The 25,078-nt window shown below is 44.1% G+C and overlaps 2 protein-coding genes across 2 annotated transcripts in view; both read left to right on the top strand.

Moving 5' to 3' along the window:
* The first annotated feature begins 1,722 nt into the window (after positions 1-1,722).
* On the top strand, positions 1,723-2,707 carry LOC110495852 (diphthamide biosynthesis protein 3). The gene is made up of 3 exons (XM_021571326.3): positions 1,723-1,943; positions 2,031-2,105; positions 2,310-2,707. Exons 1-3 carry the CDS (start codon positions 1,836-1,838, stop codon positions 2,382-2,384), a joined length of 258 nt encoding a protein of 85 aa, XP_021427001.1. The 5' UTR covers positions 1,723-1,835; the 3' UTR covers positions 2,385-2,707.
* A 1,370-nt stretch (positions 2,708-4,077) lies between these two features.
* LOC110495851 (cytoplasmic protein NCK2) overlaps positions 4,078-25,078 on the top strand; it is a 62,947-nt gene continuing 41,946 nt past the window's right edge. The window contains exon 1 of the mRNA XM_021571323.3: positions 4,078-4,298. The gene's annotated coding sequence lies outside the window, so the exon portion shown is untranslated. The remainder of the gene's footprint in view (positions 4,299-25,078) is intronic.

Here is a 25,078-nt window from a genome sequence, read left to right as displayed (position 1 = left end):
TTTATCCAATAAATTATTGCACACAGGAGGTGTTGCAGAGAGAGAAACCTTCATCAATTCCCATCGATTTATTTTTGTCAGGTGTGACATCTGTGAATTTTATCAGGATACATTAGTGGATCACACTCACTTAATCAAGACAGATGCAGACCATTCTATTCTCATTCGAAGTCCCAATTGGAAAGTATTCAGACCCCTAGACTTTTTCCACATTTTGTTACGTTACAGCCTTCTTCTAAAATGGATTACATTGTCAATCTCCACACAATAAAAAAACGGAAATATCACATTTACATAAGTATTCAGACCCTTTACTCAGTACTTTGTTGAATCACCTTTGGCAGCGATTACAGCCTTGAGTCTTCTTGAGTATGACGCTACAAGATGGACACACCTGTATTTGGGGATTTCTCCCACTCTTCTCTGCAGATCCTCTCAAACTGTCAGGTTGGATGGGGACCGTCACTGCACAGCTATTTTCAGGTCTCTCTAGAGATGCTCGATCTGGTTCAACCCGGGCTCTGGCTGGGCCACTCAAGGACATTTAGAGACTTGTCCCGAAGCCACTTTTGCGTTGTCTTGGCTGTGTGCTCAGGGTCATTTTCCTGTTGGAAGGTGAACCTTCGCCCCCAGTCTGAGGTCCTGAGCGCTCTGGAGCAGGTTTTCATCAAGGATCTCTCTCTGTACTTTGCTCTGTTCCATCTTTCCCTCGATCATGACTAGTCTCCCAGTCCCTGCCACTGAAAAACATCCCCACAGCATGATGCTGCCATCACCATGCTTCACTGTAGGGATGGTGCCAGGTATCCTCAAGACATGACACTTGGCATTCAGGCCAAATGGTTCAATCTTGGTTTCATAAGACCAGAGAATCTTGCTTCTCATGGTCTGAGTCCTTTAGGTGCCTTTTGGCAAACTCCAAGTGGCCTGTCGTGTGCCTTTTACTGAGGAGTGGCTTCCATCTGGCCACTCCACCATAAAGGCCTGATTGGTGGAGTGCTGCAGAGATGGTTGTCCTTCTGGAAGTTTCTCCCATCTCCACAGAGTAACTCTGGACCTCTGTCAGAGTGACCATCGGGTTCTTAGTCACCTCCCTGACCAAGGCCCTTCTCCCTCGATTACTCAGTTTGGCTGGCGGCCAGCTCTAGGAAGAGTCTTGGTTATTCCAAACTTCTTCCATTTAAGAATGATGGAGGCCACTGTGTTCTTCGGGACTTTAAATGCTGTATTTTTTGGTACCCTTCTCCAGATCTGTGCCTTGACACAATCCTGTCTCGGCGCTCTATATGGACAATTCCTTTGATATCACGGCTTGGTATTTGCTCTGACAGGTGTTTGCCTTTTCAAATCATGTCCAATCAATTGAATTTACCACAGGTGGACTCCAATCAAGTTGTAGAAACATCTCAAGGATGATAAATGGAAACAGGAAGCACCTGATCTCAATTTCGAGTCTCATAGGAAAGGGTCTGAATACTTATGTAAATAAGGTATTTCTGTTTTTTATTTTTAATACATTCGCAAAACCTGTTTTCACTTTGTCATTGTGGGGTATTATGTGTAGATTGATGAAGAAAACATTTAATTTTAAAATAAGGCTGTAAGGGGGGGGGGGGGGGGAGTCAAGGGGTCTGAATACGTCCCGAATACACTGTAAGAGCATAACCAAAGATAACCATAGAGAACTCTATGGTACCCCTGGTGGTCATGTTTAGTCTTACTTTTAATGACGCGATGATCTGCGACTGCGCAGATACGGCACGTCACACTTTCGCGAAACAGAGGAATGTCTCCAACTAGTTAGCTGGGTACGAATAAAATAATTTACGCTCATAATGTCGGTCTTTCATGACGAAGTTGAGATCGAGGACTTTGAATATGACGAGGATGAAGAGACATACTATTTTCCCTGCCCATGTGGCGACAGATTTGCCATAACCAAAGTGAGTACACCGTGAGAACGCCGTGAGCGTGTCACGTTGTGCCAACTCGCCTGTGATGGTTGTTATATTTAATCTCTCTACTTGCAGGAGGATTTGGAAAATGGTGAAGAGGTGGCGACGTGTCCGAGCTGCTCGCTCATTGTTAAAGTAATCTACGACAAGGTTTGTTCTCCGTTTTGATGTTGGTGTTTCGATAGTCTCGGCTTCTCACGTTCTGATCAAACGGGAATTAGGAGGCCTCGCGAGACTAGTGTATTGGCGGCCTCACCCTACTTGTCATTGAATAGATTTGTTATCTTTCTCTGATATTATAACTATTTCGTTCATGATGACTAATCTATTTCCCTATTCACCTCAATTCACCAGGAGGAATTTATGTCTGGGGAGATAATCGAAGCACCAACTACAGAGAGCAGATTGCAATTGACTCCGTCCTCCTGACAGCGATGATACATCCCCCTTCATTTTCTCATCTCCCATCAGTAAAAGTGGACCCTGCAGCATTTGTATGTGCTTCCACACAACACAAATAAACATTATGAACGATATGCTTCACTGGTGAGGTCTGGGATGGAGGATTCTCAGGATTCATTCACATGTTCCTGGCATTGGTTTTGCAGAGTCACGTAAAGGACCCTAACCACCACTATTTGCACAACATATTTAAATAAATCCTTTATTCTTTTAAGTCTTTCACTCCCTTTTTTATAAACATGTTTATGCATTTTTGTGGATGCCTCAAGATTAAACCAGGATGAAGTGAATACCATTTTCTTTCTTCTTGTTAACTTGCTTGTAGTTTTTATGTTTGAACAGCAGGGGAGGCAGATGTTCAAGGAGAAATACAGGCCTACTTACTGTACAGGGAATAAATAGAGTGCCGTTGGGAAAATGGGTGTATAGACTTCTCTCTATTCTAACCTACAGATACTATCCTTGGGATTTCTGAGATTGTTTCAATTTAAAAGGAATGAGCTGGTGTAAGAAATATGGTGGAAACTCTTTAGCCTATGCTTAGGCCAATCCTACGTGGCCTTACATACCCTTTACTTGTACATATTTCAACAGTTTAGTGCTCTGCCATTTGACATGCCATGATTTATAACAAAAGGATTTGGCTCTGGTGGGTGTGTGTGAGGCAGTGACCTTCTTGACACTTACATTTTAATCTGTGAGTCATACGAGAAACATGAATTATTCATATTGGCTGGTTATTACGATGTGTATGTTATGGATGAACAAATGGCTGAATTACAATTCCCTAGTTACATACCCTTCTCTCCCCCTCGTGGATTTAAAAAAACAACAACATTGGATTGGCGTAAGCTGGATCTTCTCTTACACCAGTCCATTTCTTTAAATCTGGGAAGAGTACAGAATCGTCCCTCAGCCAATACAATAAAATGACTCATTCCAAACACCCATGTAACCATATTACAAAATTGACTGATACTGTGACAGTGTAGCTACTGTTTCACACCACCAGCTCTTTCACAGCAGGGCCTGACCTGTCAGAGAGAGGAGCTCTGCATCCCAAATGGCCCCCTATTCCCTATATAGTGCACTACCTTTGACCAGAGCCCTGTGGGCCCTCTGGTCAAACGTAGTGCACTATGTAGGGAATAGGGGGCCATTTGGGACACATCCATGGAGAGAACATGATGGTGTCCTTCACATGATATTGAAGGTCCTGCCTGTCTATTTATCCAATATCCAGTCAGCTCTGTGGCTGATGCTGTGGCGAGGGAGGAAGCTGAGCACAAGTCAACACGTCTAACTGCATCTCTCATCAGGGGGGCCACAGCAACGGCAGGCTGGCATTGACAAACACGCCAGCGCTCAGTCAGAGGAGCCTCACAGAGCAGGTCACTGCTGAGGGAGAGCGGGAGTTAGAGCAGTAGCGTCCATGATGTTTGTGTGGATGGCATTATGTATCGTTACTCCCTCACATCTGGAGGAAAATAGTCATTATTCATGTGATGATAATCCTTTGTGTGAAGTGTGATAATCAGTTACAAACAGTCATGAATTGCTCTGCTGAGAGGGATAGGCATACAAGACAATGCAAATGTGATGTAATGTGTGTACAATAATTGTGTTGTGCTCTGTGCTCCCTACCCTTTCCTTTTGGCAGGCGTGACGTCACATTTCAAGGCAGTTGGTTGAGCTGGAGGTAGAGGAGGAGACGAGCAACCCAGCGAGTTGAAGGGCCTGCGAAAAAAAGAGACGTCGTTAAAAGATAACCAAGCATATTGGTTTTTAAAAGTCAACTTTTAGACCTCGAAAGTGAATATCGAAGACTACTTTTGCAAATTCCTGACCTGATAATCCGATTCAACTGGAGAAACCACCAAGGTAAGAACACAACGAAACGCTGACGAACTGAGCGCAAAGTTATGGTTGCTTTGCTTGACGGGAGGTGCAGTTGGTGATGACTGGCATTTGTGGGTTTTGGTTAATGACAACATTACGAGCAGATTCAGATTTTATTTTGAAGATTAGAAAATACAACAGTTAGTATAAGGCTCGTGGATTCGGCGCCGAGAAAGTAGAATAGTATTGTTGTGTTTGTCCATGCGGTTTTCTATCTTCTCCGTGGCTTTGTCCACGGCAGTACAATACAATAGCCCATTGCCGCTTGGTAGGCTACGACGGAGATGAGTGTTTGCGCTTTTGCTAATATTTTTTGCAACATTGTATTAGTTATGTTTCAAACTTTAACATTATATCTCTTGAATAATCACTCTGCTTCGATTTTCATTCGTGGTACATTTGTTTACATACTGTAGTTAGACGGTGTTGGTGAGCAACATGTAGGCCTATTTGCAATGAGCATTCATGTTATTTTTCTTCTCTGTAAAACGTGCTCATACATGCCCAGTGTAATTGTTGAACTACACACACAATCTATATAAAATATAATGCATTCTGCCTATGCGTTTCTGTTGTTTTATTGTGAGGTGATAGTTTTTTGATGGCCATGATAAGGTGTGGTGTACCTGTTTTTGCTCAACTGTAACAACCTGAAACTGTGGCGATGAAGAAGATACAACCATTATTCTCTCTATGTCAGAGGGTGTTGGCTTGCAAGCCCAAGAGGTCTAGGCAAGATGGGACTTAAACCGTTTCGTGTAATGAACACCTTCAGTTCTTAGGTCTACAGTTTCTTTGGCCACACCTAAACCACTGGAGGCTCCTCAGAGGAGGAAGTGGAGGACTATCCTCCTTCAGTGAATTTCATAAAAATAGTAAAACATTAAAGTTAACCTTCTTAGATAAAACTATACTAAATATATTCGCGTCACCAAATAATTGATTAACAGCACTCTGTAGGATAGCACAATGGTGTAGCCGGAGGACAGCTAGCTTCCGTCCTCCTCCGTGTACATTGACTTCAATACAAAACATGGCTCATGGTTCTCACCCGCTTCCATACACTTACACAGTAATTATGACAACTTACGGAGGACGACCTCCAACCTATCATGTTGTCCACCCAATCAAAGGATCGGAGAATGAAAGCATAAGCCACAGTTATCTAGCCTAGCACTGTAGTGCATGACATGTGGTGAGTAGTTGATTCAAAGAGCGAGAAAGACAATAGTTGAACAGTTTTGAACAAATTAATTTGTTCAAAAATGAAGGAAAGCTAGAGAAAGGTATTTTGTATTTTTTTTCACGCTTTCACTTACTTAGCTAAAAAATGCAGCTAGCTAGTTTAACCTACTTAAACATCCAGCGCGAACAGGGATACTATGTTAGCTAGCTGGCTATGACTATCCAACTGATAGTCATAGCCAAGTCAAGGTAAACTTTTGGTTTTACTAATTTATTGCTAAACTATTTACTGAACTGCTTACTCTCTGTAACGTTACTTCATGATTGTAGCTGTTTTGCTAACGTGTTAGTTCTATTAGCTATGTTGACTATGACATTACTTTAGCTAATATGGTGACAACGATGTAGGCTGTGTGTAGAGGTTATGATATGGTCTGGCTTGTAAAGGTTTTTTCGCCTGGTCTCATACAGCTGATGTGTTGTGCATTGAAGTCCACAAGTGAAGGGAAAGGTGAGAGGAGGAGACCCCATAGATGCGAGAAGGAATACAACGTGGCTGCTATGAAGGTGAACTGTGTGGTGAACAATTCTGTTGAAAAAAAACGTTTCTTAAATGGAATGAAACAGGGATTAACATACCTGAATTTGTCCAATAGAAACTCTCGTTTGCAACTGTTGGACTGGTGGTTACACCCTTGATAAGATAGATACAGGCAAGAGTGTGCAATGCGATATTGAATGTCACTGTCTGTCACCTCAAATCTTTCTCTCAAACTGTGTGCACCTACGTTGTAAACTTTAATTCCTAGGCTAGTTTGTAGCAACCTCATGATGGGTATAGTGAAAATTAGAGTATCATGTAGTAAGTAGCCTAAACCTATCGATGATACATTGAACTGGGTGAATGGAATATCTCCCTCATCTTAAATGGCACCGACCACCGCTGACCTAATTTAGACATACAATGTTTAAAACATTTTTGTTTTTTTAAGCCACAACCATGTCAACACAAAGAAGAGACAAACACACAGTTTGTCCTCTGGACCAGCATTTAGGAAGCAATAACCTATACTAACTTCGTTGTCTGTTCAGTCAGTGTCGATCTTAACCAGCTCTGTATCGGAGACTTAATTTCCACCACTATGGCAGTATTTATACAGGCAACCCAGTTCTGATATTTTTTTCCCACTAATTGGTCTTTGACCATTCACATAATATATTTTTCAGAGCTGATCTGATTGGTCAAAAGGCTAAGTGAAAATAAAACGCAGCCATGGAGCTTCTGCACCTGTGCTAGAGATACCAGAAATTCACTCTCAGTTCTCAATGCTTATTATTTCCTCACCTGCACAGGTCTAACTGAGAGAATAGTAATATCCTTCACAGACATACTATTTTCATCTGCCTGCAAAATGTCGCTGGTAACATCATTTGACTCTCAAATGCATTCCATTGGTTTTGCTTCAGTTCTCATACTGCTATTAAAAGCAAATCAAAATAGCAGTCTAAACTACAAATAGAATGATTCTTTGGATGTAGACTGACTAGTTGTTGAACGACATGCATTGGCAACCAGACCAATGAGTGCAGGCTAGAATAATTGTGAAATGATTAGGGTTGAACTTGGTCAATCATAGTGTTTTTAAACATAAATAATGATATGACTCAGAAGGATACTTTGGGATTTTGGCAATGGGGCCCTTTATGTACTTCCCTAGAGTCAAGTTAACTAGTGGATACAATTTTTATGTCTCTGTGTTTGGTTTGAAGGAAGTTGCTAACCAGAGCTAGCACAATTGCTAACCAGCACTAGCACAATTGCTAACTAGTGGGAAAAAAATTACTTCCAGTCATTGTGCTAATGCTAGTTAGCAATAGCTCGCGACACTAATGAAATCTGGGAATACATGTAATATCTGTAGTACTGCAGTCATGTGTTTCTACCGTATCCCAAAGTGAACCTGCATGGCCAAAAATAATATCCAAGCTCCAGGTTTGAAATGTCTCTCTGCAGAGTGTTTTAATTGCCTGTAAAACTCTACTCTCGATGTTAGCTGCCTCTTGACTGATATTAGCACACAGCCTAGATAAGTGTTCAGCTAGTTCACAATGTGTCAACTTAACAGGCTACAGCAGATGGCACATGTTTCACAAAATGGACTTGTTCCAACTTCCAAGAGCAATATTGCTAGAACTTCATTAGCTACATAGTTGTAGCAAAGCAATTACACTCTACTAGCTTGCAAATTTTGTGTAGTGCAAAGTCCTTGACCAATCCAAGCCATCTCACAGCACAATCAGGCAGGCCATTATCCATAACAAGGCCTCCCTCTACTCTTTATTTCCCCAACAGTTGGGTGAAGCAGAACTAGAAGAAGAGTGATGTTGATGGAGGTCTGGAATAAGTCATTTTTGTATTAGAGGTCGACGTGGAAAAAGTAGCCTTTTTACTATTTCATCGCTGTGCAGTGAATCATCAATGCCATGAACAAGGATGAGTGAGAGTAATGGTACTTTAAAGTATTGGAGGAAACTTTGACTTTCCTTTTACATGAGGTAAATGTTATCTAGCACATAAAGTAAACTCCTGTGCCAGCGGTTACTGAGACAGGACTTTAATACTACCTTAATGCTCAGGGTCTGCCCTTGGTTCACCCCAGACTTGACTGCCTTGACCAGCACAAACACATCCTGTGGCCTTCTGCGTTAGCATCTTTCAAAAATTATCCGCCGAAATTGTTGCAACACCTATTACTAGCCTATTCAACCTCCTTCGTATCGTCTGAGATCCCCAAAGATTGGAAAGCTGCCGCGTTTATCGCCCTCTTCAAAGGGGGAGACGCTCTAGACCCAAACTGTTATAGACCTATATCCATCCTGCCCTGCCTTCCTAAAATCTTCAAAAGCCAAGTCCATAAACAGATCACCGACCATTTCGAATCCCGCTGTATCTTCTCCACTATGCAATCTGGTTTCCGAGCTGGTCATGGGTGCACCTCAGTCACGCTCAAGGTCCTAAATGATATCATAACCGCCATTGATAAAAGACAATACTGTGCAGTCGTCTTCATCGACCTGGCCAAGGCTTTCGACTCTGTCAATCACCACATTCTTATCGGCAGACTAAATAGCCTTGGTTTCTAAAATGACTGCCTCGCATGGTTCACCAACTACTTTTCAGATCGAGTTCAGTGTGTCAAGTTGGAGGGCCTGTTGTCCAGACCTCTGGGAGTCTCTATGGGGGTGCCACAGGGTTCAATTCTCGGGCCGACGCTCTTCTCTGTGTATATCAATGATGTCGCTCTTGCTGCTGGTGATTCTCTGATCCACCTCTACGCAGACGACACTATTCTGTATACATCTGGTCCTTCTTTGGACACTGTGCTAACAAACCTCCAAACGTGCTTCAACGCCATACAACACTCCTTCCGTGTCCTCCAACTGCTTTTAAATACTAGTAAAACTAAGTGCATGCTCTTCATCCGATTTCTGCCCGCACCCTCCCGCCCGACTAGCATTACTACTCTGGACGGTTCTGACTGAATATGTGGACTACTACAAATACCTAGGTGTCTGGTTAGACTGTAAACTCTCCTTCCAGACTCACATTAAGCATCTCCAATCCAAAAATTAAATCTAGAATCATCTTCCTATTTCGCAACAAAGCCTCCTTCACTCATGCCGCCAAACATACCCTCGTAAAACTGACTATCCTACTGATCCTTGACTTCGGCGATGTCATTTACAAAATAGCCCCCAACACTCTACTCAGCAAACTGGATGTAGTCTATCACAGTGCCATCCTTTTTGTCACCAAAGCCCCATATGCTACCCACCACTGCGACCTGTATTCTCTCGTTGGCTGGCCCTCACTACATATCCGTTGCTAAACCCACTGGCCCCAGGTCATCTATAAGTCTTTGCTAGGTAAAGCCCCGCCTTATCTCAGCTCACTGGTCACTGTAGCAACACCCACCCGTAGCTCACGCTCCAGAAGGTATATTGCACTGTCCATCCCCAAAGACAACAGTCCTTTGGCCGCCTTTCCTTCCAGTTCTCTGCTGCCAACGACTGGAACGAATTGCTAAAATCTCTGAAGCTGGAGTCTTATATCTCCCTCTAAAACTTTAAGCATCAGCTGTCAGAGTAGCTTACCGATCACTGTACCTGTACACAGCCAATCTGTAAATGGCACACCCTACTACCTCATCCCCATATTATTACTTACCCTCTTGCTCTTTTGCACCCCAGTATCTATACTTGCACATCATCATCTGCACATCTATCACTCCACTATTAATGCTAAATTGTAATTATTTTGCCTCTGTGGCCTATTTATTGCCTACCTCCCTCCCTACTCTTCTACATTTGCACACACTGTACATAGATTTTTCAATTTTTCTTTTCTACTTGTTTGTGTAACTCTGTTGTTTTTGTCGCACTGCTTTGCTTTATCTTGGCCAGGTCGCTGTTGTAAATGAGAACTTGTTCTCAACTGGCCTACCTGGTTAAATAAAGGTGAAAATAAATATAGGGAATAGGGTACCATTTGGGATGCAACCAGTGAATCCAAGAAAACCTCGGGCTGAGCCACATCCTGGTCAGTGTGACCCAGAACTAACTCTATGATAGTCTAGATTATGCTCAGGGCATTTGATTACCCTAGTGCGCTCAAACATGTTTTTTTCATCACATGAGAGATTATCCCAATAGCATGCTGTAACCTCTGAACGTGAGAAGGAGGCATGGGCAGGGGAGGTACAATGATCCGCTCTGTTTGGTAGTGAGGGCTGACGCACTTCCCGGACTATCTCACGTTGGTAGCATATGTCTACCCGATTTGGATGCGGAACTGCTAGTGCACCTGGCAGTAAGTAGTAGGATACTTCTGTGTGGCCCCACTTGAACCCCTTTGCAACGTAGGAAAGAGGGAGCATTTACGTGGCTTGCAGTGTAACACTAGTTACCGGACCTTGTGTCACTTCACCTGGTGTTGATATTGTATTTCCTTACTCTCTCTCCATTTGGAGAATGTAATGTGGTAATATTTGATATGTAAGCATGCGCTATATTGCATACCTCGCATGCAAAGAGTCTATTATATGTATATCTGACTCCGTAAAGATGATTTAGCAATATGCAAGGTGCTATGTAGACCATGTGCAAGTATTATGCTTTTAGCTGTCTAAAATCAAGGAATGGTCATGAGAATGGAATTCTAACTGTATTTAATGACTTACATTATATGAAGCTTAAGTTTCAAAGCATTACGAGGCACTTCTAAGCATGATCAGAGAGGGAGAGAGAGAGAATCTCACCACAGCAGGTCAGGAACAAAAAAGAGAACAAAGACAATGAATCTAAGACAGTGTATAACATCTGAGTTGTTTGGATTCAAAATCTGAGTTGTTTATCAATAGAATTACTGTAACGTTAACTTCCAATCAGATATAACACCTACACGATGTAATCTCAACAGAACCTCTGCTTCTCAGAGGTGTGCCGATGGGGGTTGGTGAGATCAACACAAAGAAGGCTGAATTCCTGAGAAGACGATAATAGCTTTTGCATAGTGTGTTAATAAGAAGAGTCACTGCGGGGGGGCTGCCCAACAACAATATCCTCGAGTGCTTCTTACAGGAAGTTGAACTCCTTCCTCTAGTATCTTTCTGAACATAATTTGAACCAGTCTTTGATTCAGTCTGTGGGAACTTGGTAGTGCGCAAAATTTTAGGGTAGCTGTAAAACGTGATACTAGTTTGCGAGGAGCCGTGTTGCTAATTCGTTATGAGGATTGTTTACTGGGTGAGTTTTTAACCCAGTTCCAGTAGCTAGGAATATTTCCAGTATCAGGGCTAGAGTTGGCGTCTCGCCCCTCGAGTGAAGGTGCTATTTGAGCATTCTCCATTTCAGAGTTGAAGCGGGCAAGCATAGACACAGTGCATGTGGGCAAGCATAGACACAGTGCATGTGGGCAAGCATAGACACAGTGCATGTGGGCAAGCATAGACACAGTGCATGTGGGCAAGCATAGACACAGTGCATGTGGGCAAGCATAGACACAGTGCATGTGGGCAAGCATAGACACAGTGCATGTGGGCAAGCATAGACACAGTGCATGTGGGCAAGCATAGACACAGTGCATGTGGGCAAGCATAGACACAGTGCATGTGTTAGTGTACATGAATACAACTGGGTTTGTCATATTGCGAGCTTTGAAAAATAAGCCTAAAGCCTTGGGATGCTTGTGATCTTGCTGGAAGAGAACATTGTTGGGAAAGAAATCCTCACCACTGTTGCTGTTTCTTATCGTGTGAAAGGGTCCTATCAGGGGGTTTCTGCTTGTAGACGGATAACAAAACGGCAGGGGTTGGATTTACTTGGCTTCTGGTCGAAGCCAGTCAGGAAATCTTTGGGCTGTAGTGCGTAGGCAGACCAAAGGGCTGTCAAGGGGAGGCCACTTTTTGGATTGTGAAGGCATCAGTGTAGCTTAAATAGCCTAACTGCAGTGTGTGTGTGTACACGTTTTAATTTTTTACAATTTATTTTTGTTTTAACCTTTATTTAACTAGGCAGTTAAGAACAAATTCTTATGTTCAATGACGGCCTAGGAACAGTGGGTTAACTGCCTGTTCAGGGGCAGAACGACAGATTTGTACCTTGTCGTCAGCTCGGGGATTTGAACTTGCAACCAACGCTCTAATTACTAGGCTACCCTGCCGCCCCATCTGTGTCTTTGGTCTGCCCTGTTAAGCCTGAATGAAGACAGACAATGTTCCTCCACCCCCAGAGCTCTGAGATTGGTTGTCATTACCTACCTCTGTGACACATCATGGTACATATGCTTCCAATCAAAATCAAATCAAATGTTATTGGTCACGTACACATGGTTAGCAGATGTTATTGTGAGTGTAGCTAAATGCTTGTGCTTCTAGTTCCGACAGTGCAGTAATATCTAACAAGTAATCTAACAATTCCCCAACTACCCAATGCACACACATCTAAAGGGGTGATGGAGAATATGTACATATAAGTTTATGGATGAGCGATGGCCGAGCGGCATAGGCAAGGTGCAGTAGATAGATTAGTCATATGTATTTTATACTAAGATATTTTAACATTTATTAAAGTGGCATTTTTTTTATTTGACCTTTATTTTACTAGGCAAGTCAGTTAAGAACAAATTCAGCCTAGGAACAGTGGGTTAACTGCCTTGTTCAAGGGTAGAACGACAGATTTTTACCTTGTCAGCTCGGGGATTTGACCTTTCGGTTACTAGTCCAGCGCTCTAACCACTAGGCTACCTGCCACCCCAGGTTGTTTCCTTGATGACCTTTTTGGCCTTCCTGTGACATCAGGTGTTATAGGTGTCCTGGAGCGCAGGTAGTTTGCCCCGGTGATGCGTTGTGCAGACCGCACTACCCTCTGGAGAGCCTTGCAGTTGAGGGCGGTGCAGTTGCCTTACCAGGATGTGATGCAGCCCGACAGGATGCTCTCGATTGTGCATCTGTAAAAGTTTGTCAGAGTTTTGGGTGACAAGCCAAATTTCTTCTGCCTCCTGAGGTTGAAGAGGTGCTGTTGCGCCGCCTTCACCACACTGTCTGTGTGAGTGGACCATTTCAGTTTGTCTGTGATGTGTACGCCCAGGAACCTTCCACCTTCTCCACTGCTGTCCCTTCGATGTGGATAGGGGGGTGCTCCCTCTGCTGTTTCCTGAAGTCCACGATCATCTCCTTTGCTTTTTGTTGATGTTGAGTGAGAGGTTGGTTTTCCTGACATCAAACTCTGAGTGCCTTCATGCGCAGGCTACATAATGATGTCATTCCCGCATCCCACATGGCCACAGTGTTGCGTGTTCAGGTTTGCCAAGACAGAGACTCATCTAGAGATGAAAAACAGAACAGGAGAGGGAACCTCTCAACAAAGAAGAAATGGTTGTTCCTTTTTCAAGGGGAGCAGATTCCAAGAAAAAAGGGGAATCTACAACATTGACTCTCCAGTGAACCAGAGTCGCCGTGAAAGAGGATGTTATGTAGCCTAACAACGTAGACTAGTGTGTATGACTAAGTAAGCCGTATGCAGCTAATACACACACACCCCATGCAGTTTCCAGTTTGTACGCTTCTTTGTGTTGACCTAGACTAGAGCAGGCCTCAAAACAAGCAGGATGACAGTGAGATTGCCGTGGTAATGTGAACTGCAACAGGAGCACCGTATAATGCAGAGAAATGTTTCTGTTGCGTTGAGTGTGCATGTCAGAGTGGTTTTTGTCAGAGTAGGGATTTTACACTCTGAGATCAAAGAGCTATTCTATCAGTGAAGCAGAGCCTGGTGTCACCAGATCATAATCATTGTCACGGAACACTTGTGTCACTTGTGACTCTGGCTGTCGGTGCTAAATGGGACAAAGTGAAACCGAGAGGGAGAGAGATTTAGAGTGAGAAAGGCGACGGGAGAGGAGAAACAGCCCCTGTAGAAATGTCCTGTCTAATAAAATCTGACAGTTACTCGAAAAGACACTGGGTTGTCTCATAAAATTGAAGGGTTGGCAGTTGGCACGCTTGGCAATTGATCTCATTAAGATGTGCCGACATCAGAAGCATTATTCCTTAATTGGTCTGAGCTAATAAAATATTTTTTGCTAGAAGATGGCTCATGGGTAGGTTACAATGTCTCTGGGGAACCTTGTTGCTAGCTTGCACTGTTTCCTCTCCTTTCATGTGGTGGTGGAAATGTCAGTTGTGTTTTGATAAGACGTAATTTGAAAATTCTCCATCTGTTTATCCTGCCTCGTCTCCACAGTTCTATCTTCCACCGATATGGTTGTGAAATGGATGATTATCCCATTGGCGATTCTCCGAGACAAACGGCTTTTGTTCTGTCTCTAGGCGAACAGTAACGGGTCATCTGACTCCACCAATGTGAGAGATTTGAATATTACCGGCTTTGTCCAACTTTTCCTCTGGAATATAGATTTCACAGTTTCTTACGGTCTCTGTTTTCTCAGCACCTCAGCTCAGAACGACAGATTTCAACACCAGGTGGTTGCTATCACAACAGTCTCTGGATGTGCAGTGGATGCCAGATTTCCACCACAATCACTTCACTTCAAATCTCAACATCTTAGTTCGTACCTGGAAGAGTGACTAGAGTTTTTCAGAAATTGGGCCAAGAAGAATTCCCCAACATCTATTTTGTTGTCTCGCATAAATCAGGGTTTGAAACATGCAGATTTCAATCATGGGAGAGATCAATGAGAAACTGAAGATGCCTATCAGAGTCAGACGGCCAAAGCCTCTGCATACCCAGTATACTGGCAACAGAAATGCTTAGAGCTCCAGATCTTTCAGTTCAGGTTCTCAGTTTCAGGTTAATTTGATGAATCCTAGGGAGTACAGCGGCTTTGACTCCAAACTGACCGCTGTGTACGGACAAATGAGGGATTCCTCTTCCTCCAGGAAACGGCAGGCAGGTTCTGGTCATCACGAAAACAACCTCTGTCCAGCTGAGGCATCCACAGCTTCCTGCTATGATGGCCAATTGCACAGATTCATGTGGACTTTCGTAATGGCTTTTCCAGTTGGAGCTTGTTTTAGGCTAACTGTTGTGGAGATGGGATGTTAGATTCCAATGCTGTGTCATTTTGAATGAGCTTAAAACATCTGAAAAGCATAATCTTCCTAGCTACCCCTCATAACAAATAAAGTTTAGGCTAATACGCTAACAGCACTCATCATAATTACTTTTCTCGCCACTTAAAAGCCCCCTTGCTCAAAATTCTTCAGAGATTTAGCAGCCATTGCTGGAATAGTAGGACCACCCTTACATTTGACATTTTAGTAATTTAGCAGACGCTCTTAACCAGAGCGACTTACAGAAGCAATTAGGGTTAAGTGCCTTGCTCAAGGGCACATTGAACGATTTTTCACCTAGTTTGCTCTGGGATTCGAACCAGCAAAAGGTTGATTACTGGCTCAATGCTCTTCTGAAGTTTGAACCACGGGGATGGCAAATTCACTTTTCAGAAGCAGCAATTGACAGCACACACTACTTTTAGATGGTTGTTGTTTTGTGACTATGGACGAAGAAAAATACTTTGCAGCAGGCTTGTCATAGATTAGAATAGGCCTACGTCGCCTGACCTCAAACTATCCATTCAACCACGATGAGTCCTGAGCCTGTGACCTTTACCGGAATGTCGGAATGCCTCATGGAGCTGGTCATCCAGTGTTGAGCAGGTGGGATGCTTGCTGTGAAAACTGGGGACATTGTTCTGTAGGTATGTTAGCTGATGTCTCTAATAGCCTGCTGTACTCATGACACTAACAGTGTGGTAGAACAATACACTACATCTGTGTCATTTTGTCCATGGAAAAAGCTAAATCAGACAGACAACAAGATTACATTTTGACCTACTGTTTTGAGGCTATAACTAAATACTTAGTTATGTTTCTGTTTGCATGCCACCATGCCTCACTGTCAACAGAGGCAACAGGTTAGGTTGAGGCAGTCTGCCTCTGAGTCTAACTATGGAGTTGACTATTCCCTCTAGAACGTTCTACAGCTCTCTCTCCCTTCCCCCTCTCTCTCCTCTTATCCTCTTTCCCTGTCTCTCTCTGTCTCTCTCCCTCGACCCACTCTCTCTATCCACTCAAACCTCCATTCCGAGCAGCTTTCCCAACAGAAGCATGTTACAGTGCTATTTTTTTTACCAGCTAGCAGGGAGGGATACGGCACAATCTGTGGACAGGCTGAAGAGGAGTCGGGACCACATTTGAACTGAGAAGTGGTTCTGAAAGGTTGGTCATGTTAAAAAAATTAATATATATATTTATTTATTGGAAAGGATTGGTTTATGTAAGAGAGCTTGCTGTTGTTGACAGGTCGATATGTATTTTCCCACTGGTTTCTAAGAAAGGCAGGATCTTCAATTCAGAAGGGCAGGATCTTGCTCCCTTGCTCTTTCTGGTCAGGCCTTGAGTTGTTTTGTCCGCTTTGCTGTTCCGTCTCCATGTTCTTCTTTTCATAGAATAAAGATGGGTTCTCTTTGAATGAGGCTACTTTCTCTGCTCTTTGTGTCTGCTCCCTGCAAACCCGTTCCCCCACCAGACAGTGAGTGCACAGAAACATTGTTTCTGAATATCAGGCCCAGACTCTCTCCTCAATACTGAATGAGAGCCTTGGGGTGAACCAGACTGTTGCAGTGCTCTCTCCCTCTCTCTCTCTCTCTGGGTCTCTGTTTCTCTCTCTCTCCTCCATTTGGGAAATAAAACGTGTTATACATCCAATAAGACTAAAAGTATGTGCTCTAGCAGCAGACGTGAACATTGTCACACTGCCTAAAGGACCTTCTAAAGCTCTCGGTATGCAGCCTATGATGTGGAGCCAGAGACTACACTGGAAATCCAATTTGAGGAAAGCGGAGTCTGAAGGGGCAGTTTAGGGCATTTAGGATGACGAGGCAAAGTGGAGGGTCTAGCTGAGACCGAGGGGGGTAGTCAGACATTTTTACATACACCTCCCTTAGTTGCTCTCATAATCTCTTGTGGACAGACTACGTAAACGGTACCGTAGATCTGTCATGATTCAACGGGATGCGTGAGGTAACGAGCAGCATTACTTCCGGTGCTTTGGACAAAATCACGATTTCGCAGGTGAATTCTGGAAGGGGGTTCCGATCCTCGTTCTACCTCTTCTTTTAACATATATGGACCCAGTCAAGACACAGGAAGTACAGGTTCCCAGGCCTCTTCCGTTAACCCTATGGTTTTAGTTATCATGTAGGCCTATGTTAATATGATATTATATGCATGTCCAGGTGTCTTTGCTGCTCCAATAGCCAGTGATAGTCTCCAGAGAGGCCTAGGGAGCCTGTAGTTCCTGTATCGTGACTATACTATGGGAGAGTGAGGGACATTTCATGGCCCCTGAGGCTCCTAAAGGCACAGTCTCTAGCTGTTGTGGTAACCTTTGACCCCTCTTCCTTCCTGTTTAGGTCGTAGATCTCGTCCCTCTTCCCTCCCATTCCCTCCAGACAGCTAATCTGATGTGATAGGCCTGTTCACTCATGCTATCATGCATATTTCACCTCTGTGTCTGAACGGTAGCTGATGTCGTCAGTTCTTGTCTGTTGGAAAGAGCCGTTCTGCGAACATGATGGATCCCACAACTTTCCATTTCTGGTGGCTTCGCGATCTCATCATCGCTCTCTGCTAGACCTGTGGAGGAAGATGGAGATCACACGAGAGAGAGAGACCCAGTCTAAATATGGACTATGTGTTGATTGAATGTGGTCTCATTTGAAACACTCAGCTCTCCAGCCTGCTTGGCAGAGACCGATAACAGCGATTAGCATAAAGAGGGAATAAAACCAGTGTTTAACGCAGCAGGCAGCGAGCTAGTCCACGGGATGGGTTCACTCTGAGGTGTACGTGTGTGGGTGTCATCAGGCCCCTCTGAGCAAATCAAGTGGAACGCAATTACTGTGTGCATCCCTGTTCTGATAAGGCTTTTAAAAGCATTCTTTCCCTCCCTCTCTCCTCTCCTTCCATCTCTCACCCATCCATCCATCATTCGTCCATGCTGTTGCACATCCATCTGAATTACCAAGGATTCATTGTGTCCATGTCTTTCAGTTAGGGAACCTGTCGCCCTTTGACTGTGTAACTGACAGCACTGAAAGGCCCAGTGGATGCCTGGGGTTGTCTTATTGCTCTACCAGGGCTTGACGATCAGCCAGCAGTTAAAAGCCACGATATGCTTCATCTGATCTAGGGCCTTTGTCGAGAGCAAGTTGGGCATAGCGGGGATATTTGGCTGCTCCATAACATCCAAGCGGGCAGGCAAAAACTATGGCCAAAGAGGACACCATTCCTTGCTCACACCGCGTGTGCGTAGGAGGGTGCGCATGCATGTGTGAGTCAGTCCGCCGTCTATTTCAGAATTCGGGAGAATAGTCCGTCTCCCACCTGTGACGGTACTGGGTTGTCAGAGAGCGTGGTCGGATGATTAGACCTAGATGGTAAGTTGGCAGTCACACACACACACACTCGTCCCTCACGCACTCTGGCACTGCGGGCCAAGGCCAGATCAACGGATGTAGCAGGACCAGCTTCTCTCTCTCTGTCTGTCTGTCTGTCTGTCTCTGTGCCGTGACTCTTCCTGCCCTCTAGTTTACCCTCTGATGCAGATGTACAAACCAGGCCGTCACTGTGTGGGTACTGTGAGGGCCACGATGTGTATACTCCTACCACTGCCTCCCACTCAGTAGCAGCAGCTCCCTGGTCCATACTGACTACTGAAGGAACTTAAATCACTAGCACTATGCTAATAACATACCATGCTAATCTTGTCCCCTTTGAATAACAATTAATGACAGTGTGATCTCTTTTAATGAAAACTCCTGATTTCGCTTAAGATTGGCTACTACAAAACTCCTGAATGTCTTAGGCTATGCTTAAAATGTCAAAAATGAAAATAGAAAGATCAAACAAATCTGAGTAATTGGAATGGATTATCTTGAGTTGAATGGACCTTTATAGGCTGAGAGCAACTGTTTAACTGTTGATGTTTCCCCTGGCCCTGTCAGCCAATGGGCTAATTTAATTATCACTGTTGTGTGTCCTCCGGCTTGTATATCACTTAATTCTGTTCCCTTTGTCAGGCTGCCTCTTCTGCCTCCAATTATCTGTACTCTCTCTCTATTCTCTCTCCCTGTTTTTGGAACATTTCACATCAACCTGGACCTATTGTTCAACTAGTGAGGAGAAACATTGGGAAATACATTTATATTGTGTGGTGATGTTGTGCAGGGCTGTGATATTGTGTGGTGATCTGGGGTTGTGTGATATTGTGTGGGGTTGTGGTATTGTGTGATGTGGGGTTGTGTGATATTGTGCGGGGTTGTGGTATTGTGCGGGGTTGTGATGTGTTGTGTAGGGCTGTGATATTGTGTGGTATTGTGTGGGGTTGTGCAGGGTTGTGATGTTGTGTGATGTTGTGGTTGTGATGTGTGAAATGGTGCGGGGTTGTGATGTGTGATATTGTGTGGGGTTGTGTGGGGTTGTGATGTGTGAAATGGTGTGGGGTTGTGATGTGTGAAATGGTGCGGGGTTGTGATGTGTGATATTGTGTGGGGTTGTGGTATTGTGCGGGGTTGTGATGTGTTGTGTAGGGCTGTGATATTGTGTGGTATTGTGTGGGGTTGTGCAGGGTTGTGATGTTGTGTGATGTTGTGGTTGTGATGTGTGAAATGGTGCGGGGTTGTGATGTGTGATATTGTGTGGGGTTGTGTGGGGTTGTGATGTGTGAAATGGTGCGGGGTTGTGATGTGTGATATTGTGTGGGGTTGTGTGGGGTTGTGATGTGTGAAATGGTGCGGGGTTGTGATGTGTGATATTGTGTGGGGTTGTGTGATGTTGTGTGGGGTTGTGATGTGTGAAATGGTGCGGGGTTGTGATGTGTGGGGTTGTGTGATGTTGTGTGGGGTTGTGATGTGTGATATTGTGTGGGGTTGTGTTATGTTGTGGTTGTGATGTGTGAAATGGTGCGGGGTTGTGTTGTGTGATATTGTGTTGTGATGTGTGAAATGGTGCGGGGTTGTGATGTGTGATATTGTGTGGGGTTGTGTGATGTTGTGTGGGGTTGTGATGTGTGATGTTGAGGTTGTGATGTGTGAAATGGTGTGGGGTTGTGATGTGATGTGTGATGTTGTGTGGGGTTGTGATGTGTGAAATGGTGCGGGGTTGTGATGTGTGAAATGGTGCGGGGTTGTGTGGTGTTGTGTAGGGCTGTGATATTGTGTGGTATTGTGTGGGGTTGTGCAGGGTTGTGATGTTGTGTGGGGTTGTGTGATGTTGTGTGGGGTTGTGATGTGTGAAATGGTGTGTGGTTATGATGTGTGATGTTGTGTGGGGTTGTGATGTGTGATGTTGTGTGGGGTTGTGTGATGTTGTGTGGGGTTGTGTGGGGTTGTGATGTGTGAAATGGTGCAGGGTTGTGATGTGTGGGGTTGTGATGTGTGATATTGTGTGGGGTTGTGTGATGTTGTGTGGGGTTGTGATGTGTGAAATGGTGTGGGGTTGTGATGTGTGATATTGTGTGGGGTTGTGTGATGTTGTGTGGGGTTGTGATGTGTGATGTTGGGGTTGTGATGTGTGAAATGGTGTGTGGTTGTGATGTGTGATATTGAGCAGTGAGATATTAGCTTGAGGGGACAAACATCATTGCAAATTGTTGAGGAACTGAATGTTACAGCTGTGACTGTCTTGCTGACGACACAGAGTAGGACTACCTCTTCACCTCCGCATAACTTCCCTATGTGGCTCTGGGGCGACAGTGTGACACTAGTCACATTAGGAACACCGAGCAAACAGACAGACAGAAACCGAGGAACACGTTTGTAGTGTTTAGCCTGGTGTAGTCTATTTGCTTAAAGTGATATCTCACACAGCCCACCTTTTTGCCAAGAATAAGGCTATTCCAAGTTGCAGGCAACAAATCGTATTCACTTGGACGACACAACCTTTTCCAGAACAGACATTGTGAGTGGGAGAGTGTTAGAAAGAGGCAGAGAGAGGAAGACGGAGTGGAAAAATGACCAAAAACTTGTCATTAAAAGAAATCCAAAATGACGTCCTTAGCCAGGATAAACATGGCTCACTCTCTGGGGCAGAATCTGCAGTAATTGAAAAGGAAGGAGGAGGTAATGATGAATCTGAGAGGGGGCAGAGCAGAGACCTACATTTTGAGTTCCATCCTTTAATGAGATTGGGGAATGAACCTGGTAGTTCAGAAAAACCTCTCTCTCTTATATTAACTAATGAGAAGAGTAATGCTGGAATGTTTTATTTATTTAACCCTTATTTAACTAGGCAAGTCAGTTAAGAACAAATTCTTATTTACAATGACGACGTGGGCCAATTGTGCGCCGCCCTATGGGACTCCCAATCACGGCCGGATGTGATTCAGCCTGTGATTCAGCTGCGCCACTCGGGAGCCCCATTCCATGGGTGTAGAAAGACTTGTGTGTCTTCTGTCCGTTGGTTTCTGCATAGTAGTTGGATTTTGCCAGATTAAACCAATTATTACTCCAATTAACAATCAGCAATTGCTCAAATGGAACTAATAGCATAATAGCATTCTAATGTGATTCAAATCTGTTGCGGAATCACAAGATAAGGAGGGAGCAGTTAGAATTGGCCTAGCTTCTGGGAACAGTTACGATTGGCCTAGCTTCTGGGAACAGTTACGATTGGCCTAGCTTCTGCCACTTGGGTGTTCGGTCATGTTTTCGGGAGAACAGCTGCATTTTGAAAGATGTTGGGTGAAGCTCTGGGTCTTCTGACAGCACACACACATGCCTGCTATATAATCTCACGGGAGATGCTTGTTTTCTTGCACAACAGCCCATCTATTCACTCGGGGCTAGGCTAGGGATTTATTGTGATGGGCCTGAAAAGAATACTGCTGTATCCGTGCCAGTCTCTCTCAGGCTAATTATTGCCTGCCGATGGGCCCCGGCTCCCCCTGGTCCTTGCTTGTAAATGGCTGTATGTTCACAACAAGTGAATGTTCTATGGAGTGTTTCATTATGTCCCTGGCTGCCATTGGCCATGTATCTCCCTGATAGTCACGATCTGCAATCTCGTAGGCCACCTCAACTGTCTGTCTGCAGGTACAGTAATGATCTGGCCGTGGTCTGATCTACTTTTAAATGGTGTCAGTGTGGATTAAACATGCAGATGCTTTGAGTCGTAGGGAAATACGCTGACATTTTAAAAAGGAGTACCGACCACTAGCTTATCTGTGTACATGCAAGGACAGGAGACACATCCCCTTTAAAGCAGGGGCCAAAGAGTGCGTACAAGTTCTCCTTTTTTATTCCTGAGGAGTGGTCATTTCAAGGTCTGTGGCTTAGAATTGGAACTAGGTCCGTGTCCCAGATGAGTGAATTGTTCAACTGTACAGTAGAGAATGGATGGATGAATGAATGAATGAGAGCCTGTAGTCAAGGTCATCTGGAGGAGGAGGGCCCAGTTGTTTTGACAGTTGCTCAGCTAGCTGCTACTGCAGCGGGTCATTTTTGTGAGCGCTAACTGAAACCAGAAGTCGGCCTAGAGGTTCAGGGGAAGAGAGGGACCACTGGAAGCACAAGCTGCCGAGAGAGGTCGAACGAGACCATGCACACACTTTGTGTTCAGTGTTTTGATCAATTAAGGAGCCATTTCCTTTGCTCTTTCAATCGACGTGTGCGTGCATGTTCATGGTATATGTGTGGAAGGAGCACATCTATTGCTGTCACCTATGTTGCAGGAGCCTGATTTGAATGTGGTGGAATAGCGCAGTCATCTGCATAACCCAGAGTAGTAATGGTTGGACTTTATCATCACGAAGGGCAGCGGTACCATATCCATGAATCCCTGTTAAACTGAGCAGAAGACGACTTAAGGAGCCTTGGACGAAGTCGATAAGCAACCGAGGTAAAAAAAAAAGTAGGCTTTTAAGAAAAGGTTTGAAGGATTTCGTTTTAAATTTGTTTTTATCTCAAGTGCAATATATGAATAATTCTGACTGGTTCGTTCACTTTTCATCGCCACCTGTATTTAGACCTTGTATATGGTCTTCTAGCTCAGCCCACGAGCCAGGTGAAGTCTGGAGTGTTCCAGAAACACAGTTCTGCATTACAATGCCTGGAGAGGAGTCGAACGTCTCGAGAACCACATCAATATATGATCAATCATTTATGTCGTGTTGAGTTATGGCAACAACAAAAAAACAACCTCTTCCAAAACAGACCTGTTTTAGTCATAAAAAACACAGCAGCAGCTTTGACAGAGTTATTTTAAGGACGTTGCTGTGGTACTGGGGTCAGAGATGCACACAGTGTGGAGGGAGAGAGAGAGACAGAGCTCTGCCATTGAGGGTAAATAACATTGACTGTGCAAGGCTCTGTTTATTATAATAATAATAATAAAAGTGCTATTCATTAAAATCTCAAAGCATTTTAAAGCAACAAAAAAAGACAAGCAATTTAGAAAAAACATCATTCATGAGATGGAAGGTCATGAGAGGGTCAGGAAAGTTCCTGGCCTGAGCGGTCATCGGAGGAAAGTGGTCATAAGGGGGAGGAGCAAGCAAAGCCGGTCTGTGTCATCAAGGTGTCTCGCTGTCCCTCCCCTCTGTGTGACTCGGTTGAAGTTTGAGCTCAGCCACTGCAGTTCATGCACTCTGGAGTAGGTCTAGGCTAGCTACTCCTTCACTATTACCAGAATGAAGCACCCGCTTGGGTGAAGCTACGGCAGTCAGCTGGCACCAGAAAGCACACCACATTTCAATAATAATTCAAGAGTAGCGTTATTCCTCCCTACGATCCTCATCACTCCAAACCTCTGCTGTGCCATCTTGCTTTCGGTTCCTCCATCCTCAACCTCCGGACACTGTGCTTATGAGTGCTGTGCTTATGAGTTCTGCCTGCGTCTGTGTCGGAGAGTTAGACTGAGGGAAGGACAGTTACAGGAAGCATGATGTACTCCAGAGCCAATAATGCTCTGTGCGTTACAAGTTGCGGGCAGCTCCTCCAGATCAAAGACTAACACTCAGGGGCATTCAGGGAAGGCGAAAAGGGGAGGATGGTGAGGAGGAGAGGAAAGAGATGGGGGGGGGGGGATTTTGGGCCAAGCACCCATTGACTGTAGCTGTTTTTACATCCTTTCTTCTTTGTACTTGGAGCCCTGGCAGTAACATTTGGATGATTTTTCACACAGGGTCAGCGTGGACATGTTTGTTCTCTTCTTCGGTTTTTTTTCCCCGTCTTGAATTTTTTTATTTTTTTAAAGCTTCCAAAAGGGTGTTTTTCTTTGTTGACGAGACTACATGGTTCTGACAGCCACTGGGACTCTCCGGTCTCTCCTCAACACTATGACTCCTGACCTCTAACCCCTAGGCCCCCATTCTATTTTGACCCTACAATCCTCCTAACTGTTTCTCTCATCCCAACAGGCTACACACACTGTAGTTTGTCAATGCTAATCTTCCCACAGCTGCCTGCAGAGATCTGTTTGGGATTAAATGGCTGTTTTCTCAGAGCCACCGAGGTTTTCACATGTCCTCAAATGGCTTGGGTGAAATCTGAAATGTGGGACTCGTCAACATCATTGGGTTCTGATAGGCTCCTATGCACTCCATCTCTTACATAAATTAACATTTTGTAGGCTAATAGTGAAATTAAGTGATGCTTACCATTTAGGGCTGCGCGATTAATTGAAATTGCAATATTGACATGTGCAATATCCATGTTGCATGAGGCTGCAATTGTTTTAAGTGCCATGAATGTAACATTCAAATGTAATAAGGGTCCCCTGGGAAACTCTGACCAAACACTTTGGTTCCTACCATGTAACACACTGACCAACACTTTGGTTTCTACCCTGTCACATAAACTTCTAGTGTACCTGGTTTTGTCATTTAGTTGTCATGCCAAACACCAACCATAGAATCAGAAAACAAATTTTATTTATATAATTACAACAGTTCATCCAAGTGTTTTGATCTAAATCGCAATTTGATTATTTGCCGAT

The sequence above is a fragment of the Oncorhynchus mykiss genome, chromosome 18 (assembly GCF_057628025.1).
Source record: "Oncorhynchus mykiss isolate SJ-2025 chromosome 18, ASM5762802v1, whole genome shotgun sequence".
Taxonomy (NCBI): Eukaryota; Metazoa; Chordata; class Actinopteri; order Salmoniformes; family Salmonidae; genus Oncorhynchus; species Oncorhynchus mykiss.
Note: the sequence above shows the minus strand (reverse complement) of the source record. Positions and strands in the feature narration are given on the sequence as shown.

Coding starts and splice junctions, on each gene's coding strand:
- LOC110495852 (XM_021571326.3), top strand. CDS start 1,836: ATGTCGGTCTTTCATGACGAAGTTGAGATCGAGGACTTTGAATATGAC. Junction 1,944..2,030: donor ACAGATTTGCCATAACCAAA/GTGAGTACACCG, acceptor CTCTACTTGCAG/GAGGATTTGGAAAATGGTGA. Junction 2,106..2,309: donor TTAAAGTAATCTACGACAAG/GTTTGTTCTCCG, acceptor TCAATTCACCAG/GAGGAATTTATGTCTGGGGA.